This window comes from Canis lupus, chromosome 5 (assembly GCF_003254725.2).
Source record: "Canis lupus dingo isolate Sandy chromosome 5, ASM325472v2, whole genome shotgun sequence".
NCBI lineage: Eukaryota > Metazoa > Chordata > Mammalia > Carnivora > Canidae > Canis > Canis lupus.
In genome coordinates, this window is record NC_064247.1 from 11,507,408 (window position 1) to 11,532,214 (window position 24,807).

General features: G+C 42.6%; 1 protein-coding gene across 4 annotated transcripts in view; it reads right to left on the bottom strand.

Annotated features, from left to right (window-relative positions):
* Window positions 1-1,000: 1,000 nt before the first annotated feature.
* UBASH3B (ubiquitin associated and SH3 domain containing B) overlaps window positions 1,001-24,807 on the bottom strand; it is a 139,220-nt gene continuing 115,413 nt past the window's right edge. For 2 of the 4 annotated variants that reach the window (XM_025465184.3, XM_025465185.3), the window contains exons 7-14: window positions 20,568-20,697; window positions 19,114-19,234; window positions 18,363-18,485; window positions 16,793-16,885; window positions 15,469-15,613; window positions 8,616-8,722; window positions 6,771-6,880; window positions 1,001-5,528 (exon numbers count right to left, since the gene is read on the bottom strand). In XM_025465184.3, coding sequence (XP_025320969.1) covers window positions 5,391-5,528; window positions 6,771-6,880; window positions 8,616-8,722; window positions 15,469-15,613; window positions 16,793-16,885; window positions 18,363-18,485; window positions 19,114-19,234; window positions 20,568-20,697 — 967 coding nt within the window. In that variant the 3' untranslated portion in view covers window positions 1,001-5,390. The remainder of the gene's footprint in view (window positions 5,529-6,770; window positions 6,881-8,615; window positions 8,723-15,468; window positions 15,614-16,792; window positions 16,886-18,362; window positions 18,486-19,113; window positions 19,235-20,567; window positions 20,698-24,807) is intronic. The other 2 variants (XM_035716626.2, XM_035716627.2) reach the window with 2 other exon arrangements.

Sequence of the window (24,807 nt, forward strand, 5' to 3'; positions counted from 1 at the left end):
TGTGAGGTCATTCAAAATTTACTGAGCATCAAGGGTCCACTTGCCAGTCAGCTAACCCAGAGAATTGTAGACAGTTTTTAAGGCAGTTTGAGAAGTGAGAATCTTCAGTAGTGGTTTTGAGGTGTGGAATGTTTTATTGTAATATACCAGTTGTACAACAGCGTGCAGTGTTGATCATAGTTGAAGAAAAAATTTCCCCTTGACATCATCTATTCCTTTGAGTATAGTTTGTCTATTGATGTGTGGCTTTTCAGCTTAGGTCATGATCTCAGGGTTGTGGGATTGAGCCCTGCATCAGGCTCTGCACTCAGCAGGGAATCTGCTTGAGATGCTCTCTGCCCCTCCCCCTGCTCACACACTCTCTCTTAAAAAGAAAAAAAAAAAAAGAGGAGGTCTATTATGGCTTTTTGGTAATGTGGAACGTAGGTTGAGCTGGATTTCCCTTCTTACCCAAATTCTTTTTTTTTTTTTTTAAGATTTTTGTTTATTCATGAGAGACACAGAGAGAGAGGCAGAGATACAGAGGGAGAAGCAGGCTCCCTGCAGGGACCCTGATGCAGGATTCGATCCCAGGACCCCAGGATCACAGCCTAAGCCGAAGGCAGATGCTCAACCACTGAGCCACCCAGGGATCCTCCCCAAATTCTTAATCTATGAATTGTTCTTGGTACACCTACCTCCTCCAGGTGAGCAGTGGTGAGGGATGAAGGCTCGCACATGGGCAGTGGGAGCATTTTGGAGCTTGTTTTCTCACTCCTGGGTGAGTGTCTCCTCTCCAGCCTGGGTGACTGAGAGAGAGATGCCTCATCAGAGGGGACCAGAGACCCACAGTGCTGCAGGACCATCCTTCCATTTCCATCAGCAACAAATGCCCCTCTGGCCCTCTGAGAGAGGAATCGCACTCTTAATGGACATTTATGAAATAATAATGACCACAGTAACATCTAAAAACATGATAGGAATAGAGACCACTCAGAAGTTAAGAGGAGATTGCTCTGGATTGACTGAGGACACAGTTCCTCTTTATTAAATCATCTGTGAACCACTTAAACGGAGATGCTCATGGAATGGAATGATCTAATTACAATGGTGCTAGAGCTGTATCCAGAGGAAGAGCACACAGCCAGGAAAGCGCAAATGCCACAGGTAGTTTACAAGGAATTTGGCAATACAATTCGGTGTGGTTTTCCTTTTTTATAATTACAGACCTTTTTCTTCAAATAAATACAGCTGAATCACATAGAATAAACAAAAAAGATACAATAACCTTATAAATGAGAAAGAAACCAATAATACCTCTCAAAACAGCAGGTTGAGAATGGTCTATGCATAACCAAAATGCTTTGGGATGGTGTTCCCATCTTGAGTGGCAATCAGAGAAAGAACCAGCACACATTTCCTGTTATACATATGTATCCTGTACAGAGTCCAAGAATAAACATCTGCAAAATCCTGATTTTTGTGTGGGTAATGGCAGCTAAGTGGTACTGTGTAAAACACTCCTAAGAGCTGATTGTATATTAAGTTTGACTACTCCTCACTATAATTTTAAACTTACATACACTGAACATAATATTATACGTATTTAAAGATCAAGTTATTTCCTCTGTCTTTAGCGGCATTTTCCCCCTTCCCTTGAATTTTCATTAGAGCTGGTTACTTTCCTAGGAAAATTCATTACACTGAAGTGTTAAAGAGAAGCAAATCCAATTTGAATCCTATGTTTAAACATGAAAAGCATCTGCCGTCACTGAACAAAATATCCCCCCCCACCACCACCATTACCTTTGTAAAGTGAATATTAACCTAAGTAGATGTTAAAATGCTCTTTTCTCTGCACTCCAAGGCCAGTGTCATCCCTCCTGGCAAGGCACCCCAACCTGACTAGCGCCTCTCAGTTCTCAAATGTGCTGGGACTACAATTTAAATGCAAATGACCCCGAGCCTCATTATCTGAGGAGTTCGTACAGACACAGTAGAGTTGTGACTCTGCCTGTGAAAATTAAGGGGAGGTTCATCTGTATTCGAACACACGCATTACTCAGTGTCGATTCAAGAGAGCAATTCATCACTGCTTTCAAATTTAAACACTGGAGTTGCAGAGTGCCTAGGTTACGGAGGAATGCCTCCCTTTTTGTTACTAGGGCTGCTTTTCTAGCAAGACCATGAGATAGGAACTTCTCTTCCTGTAGATCTTCAATTAGTTCCCGATGACACTAGGTAATTCAAATAGAAGACCTCCTTTAACACGAACACAGCTAGTTGAGTGGAAAAGATACATTTATGGTAATGCTAAGCACAGTTGGATGACAGTGTATATGCATCCAAATACCACTGACAGGGAAATGACATCAGCCTAAAATGCAAGAAAATTATCCACAGTGATTTACCAAACTGACATGACTCCAGGAAGTAGTATTTTTTTTTATTTTTTATTTTTTGCAAAATCATCTTTTAAATATAAGGTTATTTTAAAATAATTCTTTGGTTAAAGTATAATTCAAATAAAAAGTAGAAACTCCTTCAAGCCTTTCACTACAGGGTGAAAAATACCCCCCTCTTTCAGCCATCAGATGGCCATTTAATCAGCCATTCAGATTCTGTGAATCTAAATGTAATGGAAAACACTGTATTCTAACTCCACACTGGTGCAAAGCAATGAGCTCCTAGCTACCGATGCAGTGATGGAGAAGAGGGCCTGGGAAAGCGAGACCCCAGCTTGTGCATTAAAATGTGCCAATTATTCTAGTCCACAAGGAATAGATGTGGCATGTTAAAATCACCAAAACCAAAGTCCTACCTATGAATAATACAGGGACATTAATGGATTGATGGGGCACACTTGTACGAGCAGCAAACTGTTTCAGAGTTTCAATCCCAGATTAAGTCCTTTACTTAATTTCATCTCCGTTTCACATAATTTTCTACATTAAAAAAAAAAATCCTCTCTGCAAGAAACATTTGGTTCTTCTTATCTTGATGTCCTTCCTTCCTTCCTTTTCTGTCTTCCCCGCCCCCAACATTTGTTCTTAATAAGCATCAGCCTCAGATCAGAAAGAACCAAGCTGAACTTCAGGTTGTGATATCAACCTAGAATTTTTGGATGAAAATGAAATCATGTAATACACTTGTGCATTCCTTTTACTACACATAGATTCAACATGATTTTCAAAGAACTCAGTTGGAGTCTTAGTTTTTTAAATAGGTATACGTGAAAAGAGAGTTTAATGTGAATTCAGATCATTCAGGCCAATTTGATAAGCAAAAGCAGAGGAATAAACCCTTTAATTCAGGGTTTTCCACCTAAATTATCCAGAAAATGATTTCAGATCTCTGCCTCCTGCTCGCATAGATGACAGCCTAAGGCTCTGACCTATTGTGCTAAGGACATGGGCCGACATCAGGGAAGGAGAGGATAACCTATCCTGAACTTTGTTCTGTTCAGGTAGAGATGCTGCCCAGAACACACTGCTACAGTTTTCAAGGAAATCAGAGGTAAGGCGTTCAAGCATTATTCTGAACATTGAAAGTCCATGAAAACTTGTGGAGAATCTAATAAACATTACAGATCTGATTAAACAGTAGATTCATTTCATTACAGATAAAAGAATGAATAGTAGTGACATTACATCAGCCTTAATGTGATTTTTCTTTTAGAATCTTTTAATGGGAATATTTCCCCCATTTTAAGGTTAAAGCATTTCTATTACTCAATAGTATCAGCACAGAGTATTTTTATACCCAGTAGCTGGATGAACGTTTGTGCAATGCTAGAATAAATCGTGCTGGTGTCTTAAAATCTAAAATTTATGATCTATTTGTCTAACTGGCCTGAAAAACCCCCAACTGTAACCCTCTTGTTAACATACATAACCAGCATCCTTTCACTTCCCCTTCTTTTTAGAGATCCTCAAATTCCAGTTTCAAATAGCATAAATCTCTTTTGATATACCAGGTTTTATATGTTTTTGGGTTTTGAAGCTTAGTCAGTGCTACCACGTATATTGATTTGTTTTACACTGTTTAAGTGTCTGGGATTTTATTTGCACATACATAGTGAACTATACCGCACCAGGCCATTGTCTGCTGCCAACAGTCAGCTAGTCACACAATTAAATACACATTGATAACTGATGTTTTAGTTTGATTGTCATTTATTTTTCTTTTAAATAAACTCCCTCTGAATTTGGGAAGCAGGTGTGCTGAGAAACCACAGGATACGGCTCTCCCACCTTTTCTTAAGTAGCCCTACCTACATATTTTAAGTTATAGAAAAACAAACAAACAAAAACGACAGCACAGACAGCAAACGTGGCTGTCATCCTTTAAATTAGTTCCCTGACTTCTTTATACATCCCTGGTATAACTGATGCATTGGTGGATGTTCTGATTGACAGGTACTCTAAGTGTACAATGACCTGACCCTTGGTATGGTTTGTAAAGATGTCCATATTGCACAGGAATGAGCTTTTTGCTGACTCAAATAATGGAGCGAACGTACATGCTTTCAAATTCCCAACATCCTTAACCAGTTACCACAGGCTAGACTCTAGGGGCAAAGACAAGCAAATCATGGTGATTTGGAAGTGCTGTAAAACACGGATAATTCCAGGTCACTTTATATTTTGCAAGTCCTTTGCTCCTGCAATTGAATACTTCACACATTTATCTTCCTCCTGAGTATCCAAAAGTGCTTCGTCTCCCCGTTTCACAGATAGAAGCAAAGGGGAAGGGTCGTAGCAAAAAGCTGTAGCCAGCTGCTCTAGAGAAAATGTGGCAGTAACGGGGTAGCTGTGGGTCCTCAAGCAGGCATCTTGAGCCAGCAGCACTGGTGTGTGGGTCATATGGAGGGTAGAGTTTGATGTGTAATCTAAGAACAACTCTCGGCAGGGGCATGTTCTCTAATAACCTTAAAAGAATTCCTCAGCTTGGCTTTGCCTAACTGGAACATGGAGATAAAAAGAAAATCCCATCAGCAAACTGGCAGCTCAGTGTCTCTCCAGCTGCATTCTGGACACACTCCCTCCTCTTGCATTCTTCCTTAGAGCAGGCTGTGCTCCCTTTGAGAGCACTCCGACTCCTTAGCCATGCACTGAAGGAAGAATACGTCCTCTGCTGTAGCAGGTGCCTTGATTTATGAAGACAATTCTCGAAAGCCTTGTTAGCTAGGTAAGCATCCAGAGACAATGAATTTTATCCCTGAATCAAGTCCTTGTCTCATTGACACAGTCTCACCATCAGAGCTTTAAAGCACGAAAGGAAATCTGCTAAATTATTCTGAGCTGTCCACTTAGAAGGTGGTGTAGACTTTGCCACGGTTACTAAACACACAGAAACACACTGCTCCCGAAGGCTTTCTAGAGCCTTTTCTTCCCGTTCACTGGTGTGGTTTATTCTTGTAGCAAGGTTTCTCTCCAGTTGAAGCCCCCAGTTGGTCCATGGGTAAGAGGAAGGATAGGTGGGTCTGTCAGCTGCCATATTCCAGTTTCTCCTAGTTCTTCACAGGAACAAAACCCCAAATATGGGATCTGAAGTCAGAGTAGTACAAAAAGGGGAAATAGAAAACAAAAACAAAAACAAAAAAAAACAGGTTTAGTGCTTTCACTTTGACCTACCCACAAAGATCTTCGGGTAGCCCTTGGGAATAAGGAAGAGTCCTAGGAATTGATAGGGGCTTCGTAGATCTGCATCTCTTCCAAAAATCGATAAAGAAAAATGAAATGGATAAAATTGACAAATTAGAGGGAAGCGTATTTATATTGCAAGGGGATTCATCAGAAAGATTCATTAAACAGCACCTCTAGTGTAAATAAGTAATTGTTTATAGCTTGCTTCTTGATAGTGTGGGAAGAGAGAGGACAATCCTATAGAAAGCTAAAATGCTCAGAGTTAATTCCTAATTGCGAATTGAGTTAAAAATGCAGCTCAGACATTTCAGAAATTCTATTTGGACAATGGGAGAGATTATTCTATTTTAAAAAATGTTTCATCCAGTTTCGTCTTTTTTTTCCCCCTTTTTGGCATGGGTCTTGGTAACATTTGATGCTGAAGGTGTGCCCTTTCCTGAGGTCAGTAGCCTTGGCATCTCTAAACATATTTTTGTGCATGGGACTGGAGCTGCAGTTATAGACAAGACAAAAGTCTCTGCCCTCAAGCAGCTTATAGAGTAATGGGTAGGCACAGATGCATAAATAAGCTTTAAAAAACAACGAGAAGAGTATCCTAATCACATTTGAATCAGGTTCTCTGGGGGCAGATACAGGAAGCATGTAAGTCAGCCTGGAGGGAAGTGTGTGGGAGGGCTGATGGGAAAGTCTCTTCCCACAGGCATGAAAAGGAAGAAACCAGATGTGTTGGTCAATCTCATGGGTTTTGTCTTATGGCCTTGTTCCTGGTTTGCCTTTTAGCCTGATCGTTTTAAACCACCGCCTCCTTTGGCTTACCAGCCAGGCCCTCATTTCTAGATGCTCTGTGTGGGTCCACTCAGCCCTCTTCATCTAATCCATGGCCCCTCAGGGAAATCCAGGCAATTTGCTTACAGTTCTTAGCTACTTCCTAAATTTGTGCTCTTAGAAACCAAAACTAGCTCAAACACATCTTCTTCTCTTACACAAGGCCTACTAAAGTGCCTTACACAGAGCACCACTCAGTACAGCTTGGTTGAGTGAATCAATAAATGCATCTTCTCAGCTCAGAGAAAACACATACTTCAAGCAACTGGTCTAAAATTGCTTGGCACCACGGGACTCTGAGATATAAATATGAATTACCTTTCGGACCATTTGTACAAAGTCCTTGGAGTTCTGGGGTGACAGACCTTGAAGTTGGCAGGTACACGCTTCCAGGGAAGACGCATGAGCCACAATCAGGATGTTATTTCCTGGGGGGAGAAGAGCAAGGATTGGGAAGACCTTTTTTTAAGATGCATTTATTTGTTTGAGAGAGGTAGTGGTGAGGGGCAGAGGAAGAGAATCTTCAAGCAGACTCCCCACTGATTGCAGAGCCCAACATGGGATGCTTTACCGACTACGTCACCCAGGTGCTCCTGGTAAGACCATTTCTATAAAGACGTGTGTGAACTTTGTAAACACTGGAGGCCAAATGTTCCAGAGAGGGACAAACATTCTCAAGAATGAGACAATTTGTCTAAGTAATATTTTGAAATGCTTTGTGTTGTTAAGGCAGCCTAATATCATTAAAAAAAAAAACCCTTTTAATATTAAAATAATTATAGATGCGTATATAATATGTGACTATATACAATGTGTAAAATTATGTATCTGTACACAATTATAGATTTATGACCTATATATTGTGTAATTTGTATACACACATATAGATGCACATATTATGTGTGTGTGTATAGCATATAGCATATGTATAGTTTAGTATATAGTATATATACGCATATGAACATGAGGGAGGTCCCACATACCAGGCTGGATCTCCAGCCTCCTCCAGTGGGCGCACCTTGCCTAGCTATGGGACCCTAGCAAAATCAGGAAATGGGTGCTGGTGCAACCCACAGTTTATTTAGATTCCACCAGGTTCATCTAACTATTGCATGTGTAACTCTTCGTAAACACCACAATCAAGATACAACACTATTCTATGCCTACAGGGCTTCCTGCAACTTCTAGAGTTTTCAATGTTGCCACTGTAGACTGTGAGCACTTGATACCTTCTGGTGGATAGAATATGCTGATGAGTATCTTTACAGTGGGGAGAATAATGAAATGAGTGGTTCATGGATACTGAGAGGTGGGAATCAACCACGACACTGCTGACCAGGGCTATCCACTGTTAACATTTTGGTGCATAGAATTCCAGTTTTTGCTCTATGATGATAACTTAAAAAGCCATGTTTTTTTTTTTTTTTTTTTTTTTAAGATTTTATTTATTTATGATAGTCACACAGAGAGAGAGAGAGAGGCAGAGACACAGGCAGAGGGAGAAGCAGGCTCCACGCAGGGAGCCCGACGTGGGATTCGATCCCGGGTCTCCAGGATCGCGCCCTGGGCCAAAGGCAGGCGCCAAACCGCTGCGCCACCCAGGGATCCCTAAAAAGCCATGGAAAGGTGCATATACTTTTGTAATCTCTCCTCTAAAAATTGATAATGAATAATCTTATGTATCATTAAATATTTGAGTTCAGTGTCTATCAAATTCAGTAACGGACTTGAGTCTTCCAGAACCCTGCCCTTGGTTCATGGTAGCAGTTGACAGTGTGTTGGTGAAGGTGTGCTTGTGTGTGGGTGTCCATGCTTCTGGATCAAATCATAGGCAATCATAGTGTTATGCTAAAAAACTTCTGGAAGTTGTCATAGAGTGCAAGATAAATAGGTGTAATGCAGAGTTCGAAGTTATTTCATGTAGTAACTAGGTCTGGAATATTCCCATGGCATTTTAGGTACTTGAGAGAATATTATAAATTCAACATGAACATGTCTATAAGAAAGTTGGGAAAAAAAAAAAAAAGAAAGTTGGGAAAGACTTTTCTTTCTTACTAATAAGCAGGTCTGCTAAAGCAAGTTGAAACATCTTGAATAGCTTATAGACCATGATGGAGGAATGATCACATATTTAAATATAGAGTCCAAAATGATATCACCTACCTTTACTTTTACACTCACTTATTATTTCTTTTGTTACTTGGAAACTTCTACTAATGTAAGTGTCATAGGATTCTGAAACCACTAATTTGCTGACTGGAATGTGAGGTCTGTAAGAGAAAAAATGAACAAAGGAAATGAAAACATTTTGATCCCAAGACAAAGCAATTGATAGGATTCTAAATGTATATTTCAAGACCTTTCTAGAGTTCCCATGTTTCTGTTTATCCATTTCCCTAGAAAGGATGGAGGTAGAGGAAGAGGGTTTCATTTGATGGAAGTGGGGTCGAAATGCACAGAATGTGCAGAAATAAAGGCTGTGCATGCCAGGTGTCAGAGTGACCAGTGGAAATGTGAAACATTCAGTGCCTGCATCACCTGCAGGATGACTCATAAGTAGTTTGACTACTATCACTGACCATCAGTGCAAGGGCACACAGCAAACAGGAAGCAAAGCGGAGGTTAGATCTCTTTCTCTCTGTAGATCACTGGAGATTTCCCAACCCCCTCTTTTATAGCCTTATATACAATAAACTGTAAGGATTGGTTTTATTTAAAGATTTTTTCTCCAGTTTTATTGGGATAGAATTGGCACTTAACATTGTTTAAGTTTAAGGTGTAAAGGTGTTCATTGGCTGCATCTATACATTACAGAATGATTTCCACCAGACTGTTAGCCAACACCTCCATCGCGTCACATAATCACCATTTCCTTTTTGTGGTGAGAACATTTAAGATCGACCCTCTTGGCAACTTTCAAGTATATAATACCATATTATCAAGTGTAATCACCACACTGTGCATTAGATCCCCAGAATTTGGAACTAGAAGTTTGTATCCTTTGACCAACATCTCCCCATCTTGCCCATCCCCCGGGTCACTGGAAATCACCATTCTGCTGTTTCTCGGAGTTTGGCGTTTTAGATTTCACATATATCATGTACAGGTATCTCTTTGAGCTCCTATATTTGTTTTCTTTGACTATATACCCAGAAGTGGCATTGCTGGATCCTATGGTAGCTCTATTTTTAATTTTTAAAGGAATCTCCATATTGATTTCCATAGTGGCTGCACCAGTATACACCCTCACCAACGCTGGATAGCTCTTGTCTTTTTGATGACAGCCATTGTAACAGGTGCGAGGTCGTATCTCATTGTGGTTTTAAATTGCATTTCCCTGATAACTAATAATGTTGACATCTTTTCTTGTACTTGTTGGCCATTTATATGTTATCTTTGGAAAAATACCCGTTAAGTTCTTCTGCCTATTTTTAAATCAGATTGGTTTTTTACTATCGAGTTGTGGGAGTGCTTCATGTTTAGGTATTAACCCCTTGCCAGATATATGATTTGCAAATATGCTCTCCTGTTTTATAGGTTGCTTTTTATTTTTATTCTCTTGTTTCATTTTTGCCTTGCAGCTTTTTAGTTTGATGGAGTCTCACTTATTAATTTTGGCTGTTAGTTGGGCTTTGGTCACATCTAAAAAATTGTTGCCAAGATCAACACCCAAGGAGCTTTGTCCCTGTGTTTTTTCTGGGGGTTTTATGATTTCAGTTCTTATATTTAAGTCTTTAATCCATTTTTTAGTTAATTTTTGTGACTGGTATATCTGCATGCTATTATCCAATTTTCCTACCACCATTTATTATCCTTTCCCCACTGAGTATTCTCAGCAACCTTGTCAAATGTTAGTTGAATGTATATTTGATGGTTTATTTTTGGGCTGTCAATTCTGTTCCATTGGTCTGTAACTATTTTTTTGCTAGTACCATACTGTTTCGATTAGTATAGATTTGTAGTATAGTTTGAAGTCAGGAAGTGTGATATTTCCAGCTTTGTTGTTCTTTGCTGGGTTTACTTTGGCAATTTAAGGATCATTTATAGTACTATACAAATTTTAGGATTGTTTTTCTATTTATATGGAAAACACCAGTGGGGGTTTGATAGGAACTGCATTTAATCTCTAGATAGTTTTGAGGTAGTATGGACACTTTAATCCATGACCATGGGATATCTTTCCATTTGTGTCTTTTTCCATTTTTTTAATCAGTCTTGTATATTTGAGTGTATAGATCTTTCACCTCTTTTGTTAATTTTATTCCTAATTATTTTATTATGTTTAATGCTATTGAGAATAGGATTGCTTTATTTCTCCTTCAGATGTGTTGTTAGATTATTTCTGTATGTTGATTTTTAGTATCCTGCAACTTTACTGAGTTTGTTTAGTTCTCACAGTCCTATGGCAGAGTCTTGGATTTTCTATGTATAAAATCGTATTACCTACAAAGACATTTATACTTCTTTCTTTCCAATTTGGATGCCTTTTATTTCTTTTTCTTGCCTAATTGCTCTGGATAGCCCTCTCAGTACTTTGTTGAAGGTGAGTGGTAAGATTGGGCCTTCTTCCTGATGTTAGAGGAAATGTTTTCAATCTTTCACCACAAATTTGATGTAGCTGTGGGCTTGTCATATATGGCCTTTATTATCTTGTGGTATATTCCTTTTATACCCAATTTGTTGAGCATTTTTATTGTTAAAATATGGGATATTCCATCAAATGATTTCTCTTCATGAGTTGAGCATATGACTTTTAACTTTCATTCTACAAATGCAGTACATCATATATTGATTTGTGTATGTTGAACCATCCTGGCATCTGAGAGATAAATCCCATTTGATCATGATGTAGGATTCTTTTAATGTGCTGTTAAATTTGGTTCACTAATATTTTGTTGACAATTCTTACATCTATATTTATTAGAAATATTGGACTGTAGTTCTCTTTGCTTACAGTATCCTTTTCTGGCTTTGCTATCAGGATAATGCTGCCCTTGTAAAAGGAGTGGGGGAATTGTAAGGATAGATTTTAAAAGCAGATATTATGTCTGTTGGATCTATGAACTTATAGAATCTTCATCAGTCTTTACCCTTTTTTTTCTTATTTTGAACACAGACCATACACCTGGAAATAGGAAAAGCTCAGGGAACATAGAGATGAAGAGAACCCAGCTTCTGTGCTTGAAAGGAGCTCTCAGTGTGTGATTGGAGCATATAGGCTATTGATGCAAATGATAATTATGCACATCATACAAAGGAGTATAAGAGGATGATCTATTCAGGGCCCTCTCATCTTGGTGACCCTGCATGTATTCAAAGATTTTTTTTTTTTTTTCATTTGAATGGGAGAAAGCATGCACGAACAAGAGTAGAAGGGAGGGTTAGAGAGAGAGAGTGAGAAGCAGACTCCCCACTGAGCAGGGAGCCTGATGCGGGGTTGGATCCCAAGACCCCGGGATCATGACCTGAGCCAAAGGCAGATGCTTAACTGACTGAGCCACCCAGGCACCCCACCCATCTCAGCCACTTCTGTCTGCTTGCATCTCCCTTTACTACTTAGAGTTACTAATCTAGGAGATGTGGATCTTGTTTTTGAGTACAACTATGTCATTTTCTGTATTTTGTCTTTCCTTGTTGATGTTTAGTGGATGGTGAATGGAGGTGGTAGTGAGTTCTCAAAGTGAATTCACGGGGCATCTTGATCACATTACTGCTGCTGCTACTACTACTACAAAGATTTACTGAGAGGTTCCCATGTGCCAGGCCCTGTGCAAAGTGCCTTACTTGCATTCTCTGAATGTAGCCCTTCTAACAACCCTTTTGCAAATGCTGTTCATGGTTGACAAACTGAGGCTCAGGAAGGCTAGAGATGATATGCCTATACTTATACCGTTAGCAACTCTTCGGCCCTGGATTTGAATCTGGGTCTAAGATCGCTACCTGGAAACCTGGAGGCATTGTGGATGGCTTTTGACAGCATGTCCCCTCAAGGATGCCATTCTGTGTACTTGGGTTTACAGTCTAGAAAAGAAAAATGGCATTCTCAAAGCCATCGTCATCCATCTGAAGGAAACCCACCCTCATCAAAATCACATCCCCTCAGCAAGCATACTTCTCCTAGGAAACAACCTTCTGAGTCTCAGAACACCCTGGCGGAGAGAGGGAGGCATGAATCACCACTTTTAGGGACATCCTTCATTGTTCTGGAGCAAACTCTTCTATCCCCACCTCTCATCTAGTTCCATTACCCCTTACATCACTTGGTCTCCCAGGAGCTCTACACGGTGACAAAAGGCGACTTTGTATGGCTCAGGGAGTCATTTCCATGGTGAGACCACATCATATTGTCTGAGATGCAGGTAGATGCTGGGGTCCAGTCTCTCTTGGTTAGCTCTTGCCTTTGGCAGTTCTTGTCTTGAAGTCCAACCTATGAAAGGTTTCCATGGTTGAACTAGTTCTGACAGTGGGAGGACAGAGTCTAGGCTTCCTAGACTCCCTAGGCTTCTTTCCAGCATGAACCATGTTTCTAGCCATAGCTGTAGGACTCATGTACTGTACTCAGAGTCAGGTAGGCCTCCAACCACCAACTAGACCTGGAATCCAGAGCACTGGGTGCTCAGATCGCATTCCTGGAATAGTATCCTCCCTGGTACATGCTCTACTCCCTATTCTTCTTTGATCTAAGCTATAGTGCAGGCTTCTGCCTTGAGACCTACACCAAAGTATGATTCGTTGCCCCTCTGACATTCTGGACTCATGCCCCATCTGCATGCCATTCCCCTATCACCCTTAGAGCTTGTTCTGAAGCCCTATCCAGCTGGTGTATGTTTTATTTTTTTCTATCTTAATCCTTCTGGCCCAGCTCCCAAAGACTGGGACTGCTTTTTACACCCAGCCCCCAGGCTGGGTCTTGGTGCCTGTGGATGACGCTTGGGTATTAGTCACCAGGCTCATTTTCCTTAACCGGCTTCCATCCCACCTCCTTCTTGTTCCAAGGTCACAGGGCTCTTCAAGCGGTGCTTGCTTGACTTCTAATACTGCCAGTCCTTGTCCCTCTGCTCACCATATTTATTCAATCACTTGGGCATCACTACTTGCTTCAAAAGGTCTGCTCATTTGGCATAATTAATTTCAGAGGGGCTGTGCCTCTCACGTGCTTTATTGTCGATGTTCACAATTGATTTATAGAATTAGGCTTTATCCTTTTCTCCTCCTCGGGTGCAAAGTGGTTGAAATGAATTTTGATTTTCTGTAGAAGAAAATCTGGAATAAGAACCATGTCCTGGCCCTCAAGTTCCTGATGTTCATTCTTCTGCTTGTATGACCGTTGGTGCGTGTGTCTGCGTATGCATTGAAAGGCCCAGACAGAATGATTCTAGATAACCTTGTAAATGAGCTTGGGAAGACTTGCAGGATGCAAACTGAAGACGTGGTTGGCCCAGGTTGGCTGGGAGGGGCTGAGTGGCGAGTGAGGAAAGTCATTTTGCCAATGTTGGCAATAACTCATCGTCTTTCCAGTCCAGAGGAATGAGAGCTGTTGGCATGGGGACAATTTATTGCCATTTTCCCCAAAGGGCAGAAAAAACAATTGCCATCGGGTAGATCGGGCAAAATGTGAAGTATGGTTGAGCCTTGAGCAACATGGGTTTGAACTGTGTGGGCCCATTTATATGTGGAATTAAAAAATAAATAAATATAGTACTGTAAGTTTATTTTATGGTTTTCTTAACATTTTCTTTTGTCTAGCTTACTTTATTGTAAGACTATAGTAGAATACATAAAACATACAAAATACGTATTAATTGACTATTCATTGGTAATAATTCTGGTCAACAGTAGGCAATTAGTAGTTGAGGTTTTGGGAAATATAAAGTTATATGTGAATTTGACTGTGTGTGGGTCAGCACCCTTTATCCCCTGAGTTGTTCAAGGGTCAACTGAATTATTAGTAGGGGATCTGATTGATTGGTTTGATTTTATTTTTGAAGAATGCTAATTCCTTTAAGCAAGTAGCACACATTTGGATATGGAGTTATCCGAAGTTTTATTTATAGAAGAGGAAAAGGAATATGGAAGAAAGATATTTTCTCCTATCTTGGCCAGAAGCTCACATTCCTTCATTTATGGTTTGGGTAGGTATTTGAAATGAAAGGTCACAGGATATCATAAAGAGGAAATTGCTGTTTATATTGGTCACTTGGTTCATATTCTGCCTTGAGAAATATGAACTTAATTCCCCGCTATAATGGGCATGAATATCCCTTCTCAGGGACATTTTATAAACACCTGAGTGGAGTCTTGATAGTTAAGAATTAACCAATAATAATATAGTTACGTTAATTGCTTACATGTGGATTATTCATTTACAGTCTGTCTACAAACACTTCCTTTTACTCCCAGTACAGTCTAGTCTAATGGAAAAAGCAAAGGACTAGGGATGTGGAGACAGTAAAGCAGATTACAGAGTGCAACCTGACATGCAGAAAATGATCAATAGGGGTTAGTTGTTGTTGCCATCATTGTTTTGTGTGGTCACTAAATGTATGACTTTAATATACGAGAGAGTACAAGTGGCTTTCCCAAAGTGGCTTGCCTATATTCTGGGGTTACAGCCAATAACAAATGAAGATAAAGATAATTAAAAATGCTTTGAAAAATGACAGTCCAAGGCAAGGCCTTGTCATTTCCCTTATTCCCCAACAAGCTTCTGGAACAGCACTATCCTTAGCTGGTACATAATCCTGGAATGCAAAGTGGTTTTATCATTCACTGAAAGAGATATAATAAAGTCAAGAAAGCCCAATGTGTGTGCAGGGAGATATAACCCACACTCACACTAAATACAAGGGAATGCTGGCTTTCTCCGGTTGTGGTTTTTCAGATCATAACTTGACGCCCACCAATATGGACAACTGCCCATGGCCTAGGTCTGGTCCTTCATCTCCTTAGTCAGCCTGACCTGGTGTAGAAAAGTACTTCCACATTGACTCTGGGAGACAGCAGCTCAGACGGTTACCTGTAGGTTGTATCAACACTCAGGTTGGCGGCAGCTAACTCTGATGGAGGTATCCACGCAGGTAATGTGTTCCCAGCAACCCATTTTGTCCACTCAAATAAGCCAGGCTCGACACGGATCTTCAAGTGATTTTCTTGTTGTAAACCTTAGAGGTAAAATAAAACAAAGATGAAGGAATGGGCACTGTGTTTCAGAGGCCAAACTGTTATAAAAATTCTATTCTCTTTTCTACCAGTCGCTATAGATGGTTAAAGGAAAGTGGAAGAATGTGGGTTTGGTCAAGGGGTTTTAATTTCCGTGTGTGACAAACATACGAGTTTAATACTCTGGCCACACCAACAGGATGTATGCTGGCTCTAAGTGGTCTCTGACTTTGAGAAAAAACCACAAGTCATTACCCATATAATGTATACACTTCTGTGACTGCTAGATTTTCTTTTTCTAAGGTTAAGTCCCAAGACTGCCTCACCAAGAGACTTCAGAAATTCTCTCAGCATCCACCACTCCAGAATAGCTTATACTGTTTTTGAGTTATCACGTAAATTATTCATTTTCTCCAGCAGAAAATCCAATTTTGAATATTTGCAAGTGCCAGTGCACAAGTCTGGTGTTTTATGGAAGTGTAATCACACTCGACTAGTCCCTGTTTGGCTTTCTTTATATTGCTTTAGCCCAGTTTTTTAATACATAAATGCATTCTGGTTTACTTAAGAAATAGAAGCCTCCAAGGTAGTATAAATTCTTCATTGGCTTGGCTATTTCTGGCTCATTCATTTGTTTTGTACAAGCGAACAGTTCTACTCTGTTTCTATTAGTTTTCCTTCCTGTGAAATGAGGATGGAGATCCCTATAGGGTGAAAGTTGAGGATCTTTATAGCAACGGTGCTTTTAAAGTCATCCAATTAACTAAAGAAACAGGGATGATTAAGATTTGTAGATACTTAGGAGCACCGTTGCTACTGTAAACAAGAAGCAAACAGAGCAGAGTGGGAGGAAATGATTTCACTGTTTCACTGCAAAAAAAGGATCACACTCTGTAGGCTCCAAATTATTGCCAGACAACGATATTTCACAAGCTTACCATTCATCCAAGAGGGCTTTACATTTTCAAGAGAAAAATTCTCTCTCTACCTCCTTTTGTCTCATTTATGCCACCAGAGTATGATTTGGGGACTCTTGCACAGACGCCTTCCAAAAGAATCATTGCTAAAAATTCCAAATGTGAAGCTTTCAATTGGTGCATGTTCCCCAAGTCTAGGATAATCTAGGCGTAGTGCTGTCTAGAGGCAGAAGGATAGTCCCGTGGGCCTTTATCAAGTCTAACCTTTCAAGATGTTGTATGCGGTCTGAACGCAGCGCAGCGATGGGGAGCAGTAGACATGGTCAATAATAGTGTTGCTCTCCAATAAGGCTTCCCCTGCAAAGGAAGGCAGAGGAGAATCAGCTTGCTGGATTTATGCAGCCTCTGCTGGAGCTTAACGTGGGAGCAGGTGGCAGGCAGACCCTGCACACCTCTTTTTTTCAATGGAGGCTCACAGACTCCAACAGTTTGAGCCTTGTTTCCAGCCCATCCCCTCATCAGCATTTCTGTGAAAGAGTCCAAAGGGAAGACCCCTCTTGTCTTTTTCTTTCCTTCTCTCTGAAGCTAACAAGCAGGAAAATATCCATCTAGGAGAGATCCAGAAACATGAGAATGCTCTGATTTCACACTTGTGATATAAACGAGATGGTTCATATTGTGACAGTTAGATCTTGTTTTACTTTTATCCTGCGCTAAACAAGATCTCAACCTGTCATCTTCTTAGATAACAGAGGTAAATCCCAACACCCGATACTTCAACACTTTCTTCACGGAACATGCTTCTTTTCTCTACTGGATAACCATGCGGGGCAAGGTCTTCTGTGAACTTGTCTTTATCCAGCTCACCAGCCTTATCTCGTGTGGCTCACAAGCCATGGTCTAGAAGGAAAGAGCTTTTCTCTAACTACTTTCGATGTTACTTCCCACGTCTATGACTTTTTATGGTTCTCCCCACCAGACACACACTTCCCACCCTGCTGCTCCTTCTCTGTCCAGGTGACTTCTCTTCCCCTCTTCTGTGTGTGTGTGTGTTTTATGTTCCCATAATACTCTGTACACAGTTCTATTCAAGATGTATGATATTTATTCACTTTTAAGCTGTTTCTCTGAGGGTAGGGGCTCTCACTTGGATCCCCAACACCTAGCATGGGACCTTGCACAAAGTAAACGATCAGTGAATGTGTTAGAGGATTGAACAGGACAGGGCTGCTGTCTCCACCTGGTATGTATGGAATAGACCTGCAAGAACTGACCATTTTCTTTCTTTTCCTCATCTTTTGAAGATTTTATTTATTCATTTGAGAGACAGAGAGTGAGCAAGCAAGCATGGGGAAGGGCAGAGGCAGAAGGAGAAGCAGACTCTCCCCTCTGAGCAGGGAGCCTAATGCAGAGCTCAATTCCAGGACCCTGTGATCATGACCTGAGCCGAAGGCAGACACCCAACCAACTGGGCCACCCAGGCACCCCAGAACTGACTATTTTCAAAGGATCAATTGGCTTCCCTACATCTAGCCATTCCAGGCTTCTCTCCTCTCCTCCTCACCCCTGCACTAGAAGCTGACCTTGCCCCATCACTGGGCCATACAGCCCTCAAGGGATCATACCTCATTCACTGTGGTAAACTAGCCCAGTGCCAAGCACAGTGTTCGGAACTTCGTGGTTGTGTAATAAATAAATCGCTTTTGAATCGGGGAAATAAACTACTTGTAGGAAACTTGTAGAGAGCTGTAGAAAGTGTCCTGGCATACCCACTGGAACCAGTCTTTTGTAGATGTAGCCAGGAAAGGCTGTGCAATCACTCCAGGACACTTACCCACCAGTCTTGCTTGCATACATCCAAACACGGTGATCGGAGCATCTTTCTCATAATCCCGGAAACCACCACTCCGCTGAGGTAAGCTATGAGGCATGTTCAGGTTGGTGCGTATGTAGCGGCCTGGAAAAAAAAAAAAAAAGTAAAAGGATGACTTTGTTTTCCTTAGGACTTCTGTTGTTGATCCTGATGGCCCTCCGTTTTCCATTCCTTTTAGGCCAAAGAAAGGGAACTGAACTTTTCTAGAAAATATTGAAGCTGACACGTTTCCTTTGGTAGAGTCTGGGAATCCACTCCTGCATTCTGGTTGACAAAAGTGATAAGAGATAGTTTTTAGGTGAAAGTAACAACCACACATCCTAAAACAGGAAGATTCTGAGAGATGAAAACCTCCCAGTCTTAAGACATGCCACTCAAATGAAATTGGAACCAAAATTATCCAGGGTGACTTAATGGAGGAAATTCTGGCCACAGAATCAGGACACCTGTCTAGGCCTCTGCCAAATGACCATGGGCAAGACATTTGCCTTCTTTGGTCCCCGGTGTCCCAGTTAATAGAATGGGGACAAGGACACTTTCCCCTTCAGTAACATTCAAGACCATTAGGAAGGACTTACATTGTGGCAGATTATAGGCATTTCCTATAGCTCAGAGACCATAAAGGACTCCATCTAGACAAATGTAGCTGGACTGTGCCCCCCAGAGGCCATAATAGGTATGCCAATGCTAAGCAGGTCAACTAACCACTCACCTTTGGCATCAAAGCACTGGGATAGCCAGTACTTCCCGAACACAACATCCATCCTCTCACCATGCCGACACACAAAGAGGCATCTCTTTTGAGGGCCGGGCTGGCTACTGACCCTCAGAGGCTGCAGGGAAAGAAAGGCTATTAGTGGGGGAAGCACATAAGAAAGTGAACATGTCCTGGAGCCAGGTGCCAGATGAACAGAGCTGAGCTCTAGAACAAATTCTACCAGTGTAGAACAAGGGCAAATCCCATAACTACCTCGGATTTAGGTTGGCCTGTCTGTAAAATGGGGGCAGTAAGACTCATCCTACAGACCTCACAAGTTATTCTGAGGCTCGAATGAGATGAATTGCAGCTGTTTTGCAAAACCAGAGGGTTGCAAAGACCGTCTCACCCTTGCTGTTGCAGTGGTGGTTAGAAGGAGTAGCATTTGGCCAGTACTAAAACGTGAAGACCACTTGAGTTATGGCCCAGAGGGAAAACTAGCCAGTATGTACAGCCAGCCATCTAGTCCTCCCCTAAAGGGATACTTCATCAACAACTTCAGGGAGCAAGGACTTTTATCACAAAACGGTCTGCCTCACCTCTAACACATGGTGGTTAGACCATCTGGCCCCATGGTCTCCCCGAGCTTTGAGTATCCTGATCTCACTTTTGGCGCTGTCGTCTGACTACATGCGTTGTTGGTGTTCCCAGAAATGGTTCAGGAGGACAGTTGCTCCCTCTGAGTGATGAAATAGGCCTGTCTAGTCAAAGGCATGTCCAAATGACTTTGGATTCTATCACTGCTGGGTGGATCCTTATAGATGTTTCTATGTTCCTTCTTTCCGATAGTTGGCTATTCCCAGTCTCGCTAGTGTGGCCAGCACTTTACATTTGTGGCCGGTTAGTTGCCCTGACAGGGTTAATATGTGGGATAGAGGGATGATCTTTCCTGCTTCTTTTCCCATTCTCCTCTGATTCAAGCCCTGGGCTCCAAGCCAACGTGATCTAGTCTCTTGATCCTTAACTTTCCTTTGTCTTGGTTGTTCAGAACGATCCCCACCCCCACTCCTCCCTTCTGCAATGCTCCTGGCATATATCGAGCCCTCAGACATACGTGAGCACTCACCATGTGCCAGGCACTGTGCAAAGGGCCTTTTTTTTTTTTTTTTTTAATCTCACACTGACCTCTGAGATAGAACCATTATGACTTTACAGATAACACATCCTCCTCTTTGCAGAGCCACCTTCTCTACCAGCCTAGACCCACACGTGGTAGATGCTGCCAGGACCACCTACATGGCTCTTCCTAGCCTTGAATTCCTATGTATCTTTTATGATTTTGTGCCCCTTTCTCCCCCAAGAGATCGGGGACCCTTTGGGGCAGCCAGGGCAAGCCCTCCTGCTTAGCAAGTAAGTGCCCAGTGAATCCTGAGTAGAGTTGAGGATGTGACCCCGCTGGTCAGTGTTACCTGCGTGGGCTGGCAGATGATAGTCAGGGGCGCCGTCTCCCCCAGAACCTGGTCCTCATACTGCCGCCTCTCCAACATGCCATCACCAAATGAGAGAGCGTTAGATGCTGTGTTTAAGATCGAGTAAGAACTGCAGGAGAAGATAAGAAAGATGGTGTCTGTTTTAGGTGGAAGTCATCAGCAAGTCACCCTCGAGGTCCATGGGACTGCAGGCGGTAGCAGGACCCAGGCCCTGGGCAGGGCAGCTGAGCAGAGGACACCCCGTTTCTGGAGAGGAACATCTTGTTTCATACTGCAGCCTTGCACTCACTAAATGAGGGGTGGATGGATTTCTGTACTTGGAACAGATGTGTTCGTCTCTCTGGGCGGGGAAGGGACCCTGATTTTGTGCCAATCAGCATGCCACAGGCGTGCCTGGCGCCGAGGCATGTTAAAGAATAATGAGTTATCAATTTTGTACCATTGTTTCCAGCTACTCCTCTGGCTCAAAAGAAAAAAAAAACAACAACCACCCAATCCCTGTTGCCTTTAATTTGTCCATGGTGACTTCCATCGGAACTGACAAATTAGAGGATTTTTACTATCGCTACCACTTGGCCTGCGGGTCCTAATGATCAGGGAAGCCTTGTGGCCACTCTCCCCCATTCCTCTGTCTTCACTCGCCCTGCCCTTCTCCCCATCGTAATAATACCTCCAACCAGACCATTAAGTACAGAATTATTTCAGAGGAGGCCATTCTCACCAGATGTAGAGAGCTGTGAGCCAAGAACTCTCATCTCTGGGTGTAACACTAACTACAGAAGCCCCAAAGAGGTCTCGCTGACAGGCAGCAAATTATGCCATGTTTAAATTATTTTGATTAACAGGGCCTCCAAAAGGCTTTATCTAATAAACACTGCAATTTAAATATGGTCATGAGGCAAATCCAATGAACATCTCCTTCTGCATCACCGAGCAGTGTTCAAAGGAGAGCATTTACATTTTAGATTTCCTGCTTCTTTAGAACTAGGGGAGCCATTCATTCCAGTTGGCTCAGCCCAGTCCTGGCTTGTACCTGTTGACCTCATCTGTTCAGGTATATTTAATTTTAACACGGTAGTAGTCCTTGAAATTCAGCTTGGAAAACAACTTTTTATATTCAATATAATAAAGCTAAGTGGTTGTCAGGAAAACATCTTTTTAAATGCTATGATTTTTAATAACTTGGGGACTCTGAAGTGTCCCCCTCTGTAACTGTATACAGACTCATCCTACTTAGACACGAAGGTTTCAGAAGCCTCCTGCCCTGAAAACGAGACATTTCAGCCCTTGCGCGCATCAGAGTCACCGGGGAAGCCTGGGCCCGACTTGTCACAGATTGTGATTCAGCAGATCTGGGGTGGGACCTGGGAAGCAGCAGCCTAACAAAGCTGCGTCAGCAAGTGTGATGTGCAGCCCAGGAGACCTGCTGAAAAAATTAAGCAACTGTAGACCAAGAAAATCTAGTGCCATTTGCACAGTCTGATAGACAGGCGTTCTCTTTGCAAACATCACCATTAAGGAAAATTCAGTTTCACTGTCTGATTCATCAAAGCCTCAGGACCTGAAATGTCTGGATAGATGGAGTAGTCTTGACATCTTGCTTGTACACGTCCCTTAATTTCATTGCTTTGTTATAGCTGTGAAGACACTGAAGAATCCCTTCTGTCTCTCTCCCTCTCCCTCTTCTTCCGCTCGGTTGGCAAGGAGAATGCCAACCTCCTTCTCGACTGTCATCGTAATCAAAGGACCTGACTCACTCTGAGACAGTTGGGTGCTGTCAGTTCCAATAAGACAATAGTCAGAGGCTTTATGTTGAGAGTAGCATAGGGAGGAAGCCGATGCCTGATACCCAGAATATCTCAAGTACAAGGGGGGACGCTGGCACCTCCCTAGGACACATCAGTCCTGTATAGATAGCCCAGAAGGGTGGCCAGCCGCCCACACCTGCACTTCAAAGGACATGATGGGGCTTCACCAACTGACAAGTACCTAGAGACACTTGGAACTGGGCAAGATGCCCTAATAAGGGTGGTAGGAAAAACTTTCCTTAGGAGGGACTTAGAAGAAGAACAGGGCAGAAAGAAAGGGTTGTGAAGGGCAACTGACCCTACGTCCCTACTTGTTGCTTGGATCCCCTCGGCAACTTCCCATCAAGGCAGCCAGGTGATTTGAGCATCTCGTGGGGCTCTACCCCCACCCCCCTCAAGGCTAACTTTGGTTAGGGGAGAGAGAAGATCTTAGAGGGAGCCTCCTTAAGTCATTTCTGCTTCTGGGGTTATATAGGAAAGTGCAGTTCTTCTGTAGGGTCACCTCTGTAGAAGAGATGTTTGATTCGACAAGCATGTAGGAGAGGACTGGAAAACACAAGTTGGAGAGAAAAGAAAAGCTGACAGCTCTTTAGACTCAGTGCTGTTGCACCTGTGGCACTGATCAATGTAAAGTCCTTTCTTGCAGTCTTCATAACACCCCTGTGAGGCAAATGCAATTGTTATCGCCATCTGATAATAATGAACAGGAGCTCAGACGGGTGATGTAACTTGGCCAAGGTCACACAGCTTTTAAGTAGGAGTGTTAGGAATTGAACCCGAAACTACTGGAATAAACACTCAAAGTCTTAATTAAGGTGTCCTAAAGCCTAGTTAGTACTTCCCCACTCTGACCAGCACTGAATGTGACAGCTGAGAGTTTAATTTCAGACATGGTGGGGCATCTGGGAGGCTCAGTGGTTGGGCACCTGCCTTCAGCTCTGGTCATGATCCTGGGGTCCTGGGATCGAGTCCCACATCTGGCTCCCCGCGGGGAGCCTGCTTCTCCCTCTGCCTGTGTCTCTGCCTCTCTCTGTGTGTCTCTCACGAATAAATAAAATCTTAAAAAAATAATTTCAGACATGGTTCCCAGGTCAATATCATCGCTAGTAATCTCTTCAACTAAAAGGAGAGGACATGAGAACCTCCCTGTGGTCCATGAACCAGTGTTCCCATGTTTTGGCCTGAGCTCCAGTTTGGATGGGAGTGGATCTGGAAACACTGACCTGATAGGGGTCAGGAGGGCTTCTATCCCTTTTCTCCCACTTAGAAGCTGACTATAAAAAGTGATGTGAGAGCTGTGCATCACCAGACAAATCATCTTCCTCGTCTTGTATTCACGTATTACGCTTCACTTGTTTTCATGGGGATAAAATGTTGACCTTGGAAAACCAACTTAGATGTTCAGAAACCTTTCCAAACAACCAACGTTTAGGGGAACATGAAGCAGCTTTGACCTCCCAATGGTGCCACAGAATGCTCCTGGGCGGGGATGGGGGAGGGCTGGAAGGAAGAGGCAGGGATTGAGGGGCAGGAGATCATTAAGGAAGATGTTCTTTCCCATCTCTGGGTTTGTGGTTTGTCTGCTTGCCACTAACTGGGGTAGAGAACCTCTTTTTCTTTTCTCCCTCCAGGCAAAACACTCACGAAAATTGCCCCTCTCTGCTTCTCTTTTATGGCAGTAATAACAATGTTCGACACACCACGCAGCTGGTGCTCAGAGCTTCCGGCTCTCAGCCGCGTTGGCACATGGCAAGAACAAGAGGGAGGAAAAACAAACCAGCGTGCACGCCCTGGCCAGATGCCCGAGTACGCCAGGGAAGGGCTGGCTTTGCGCTGCTCCGATGAAGAATGAGAAGGTGCCTCTCGTTCCTGATTTATCTATCCAGACAAAGCTGGCCATATGACACAGGCCGCTCTGAACATGGGACCAGTTTGGTTTGGCGGGTAAAACAGTAGTGAGAGGTGGGTGCAAAGTTATGACTCTAAAGAGGACTAGGGCCACCGTGTGTCACCTTAAGGTTCTGGCAGTTGCCCATTTCCTTAGACGGTCCCTCTCATCTCGGCATTTATGTGCCAAGTCTGGGGACTTGCTCAGGGTTGCCCAACAGGCGAGGGGCAGGTAGGTCCCCTGAGCCTTGCAAACCCTCTCACTACTGGTCCGGCTGGCATCATGGGAACCTGCCCAGCTGTTCTGGGGAGTCAGACCACTCTTGAGCAATAACCCAGGACGAAGGATCCAGAAGCCCAACAGCCATGAAGTCTCAGCACTGGGATGCCCCACAGTTCAGCCAGAGAGATGGACCCTAACGAGCAGCTTCTAGGTAGTCTCTGATCAGGAACTCAGCAGACAGCAGGAGAGTGGATCCATCCATCATTTTTCCCATGCCCCCCCACCAGCCCTATCCCGAATG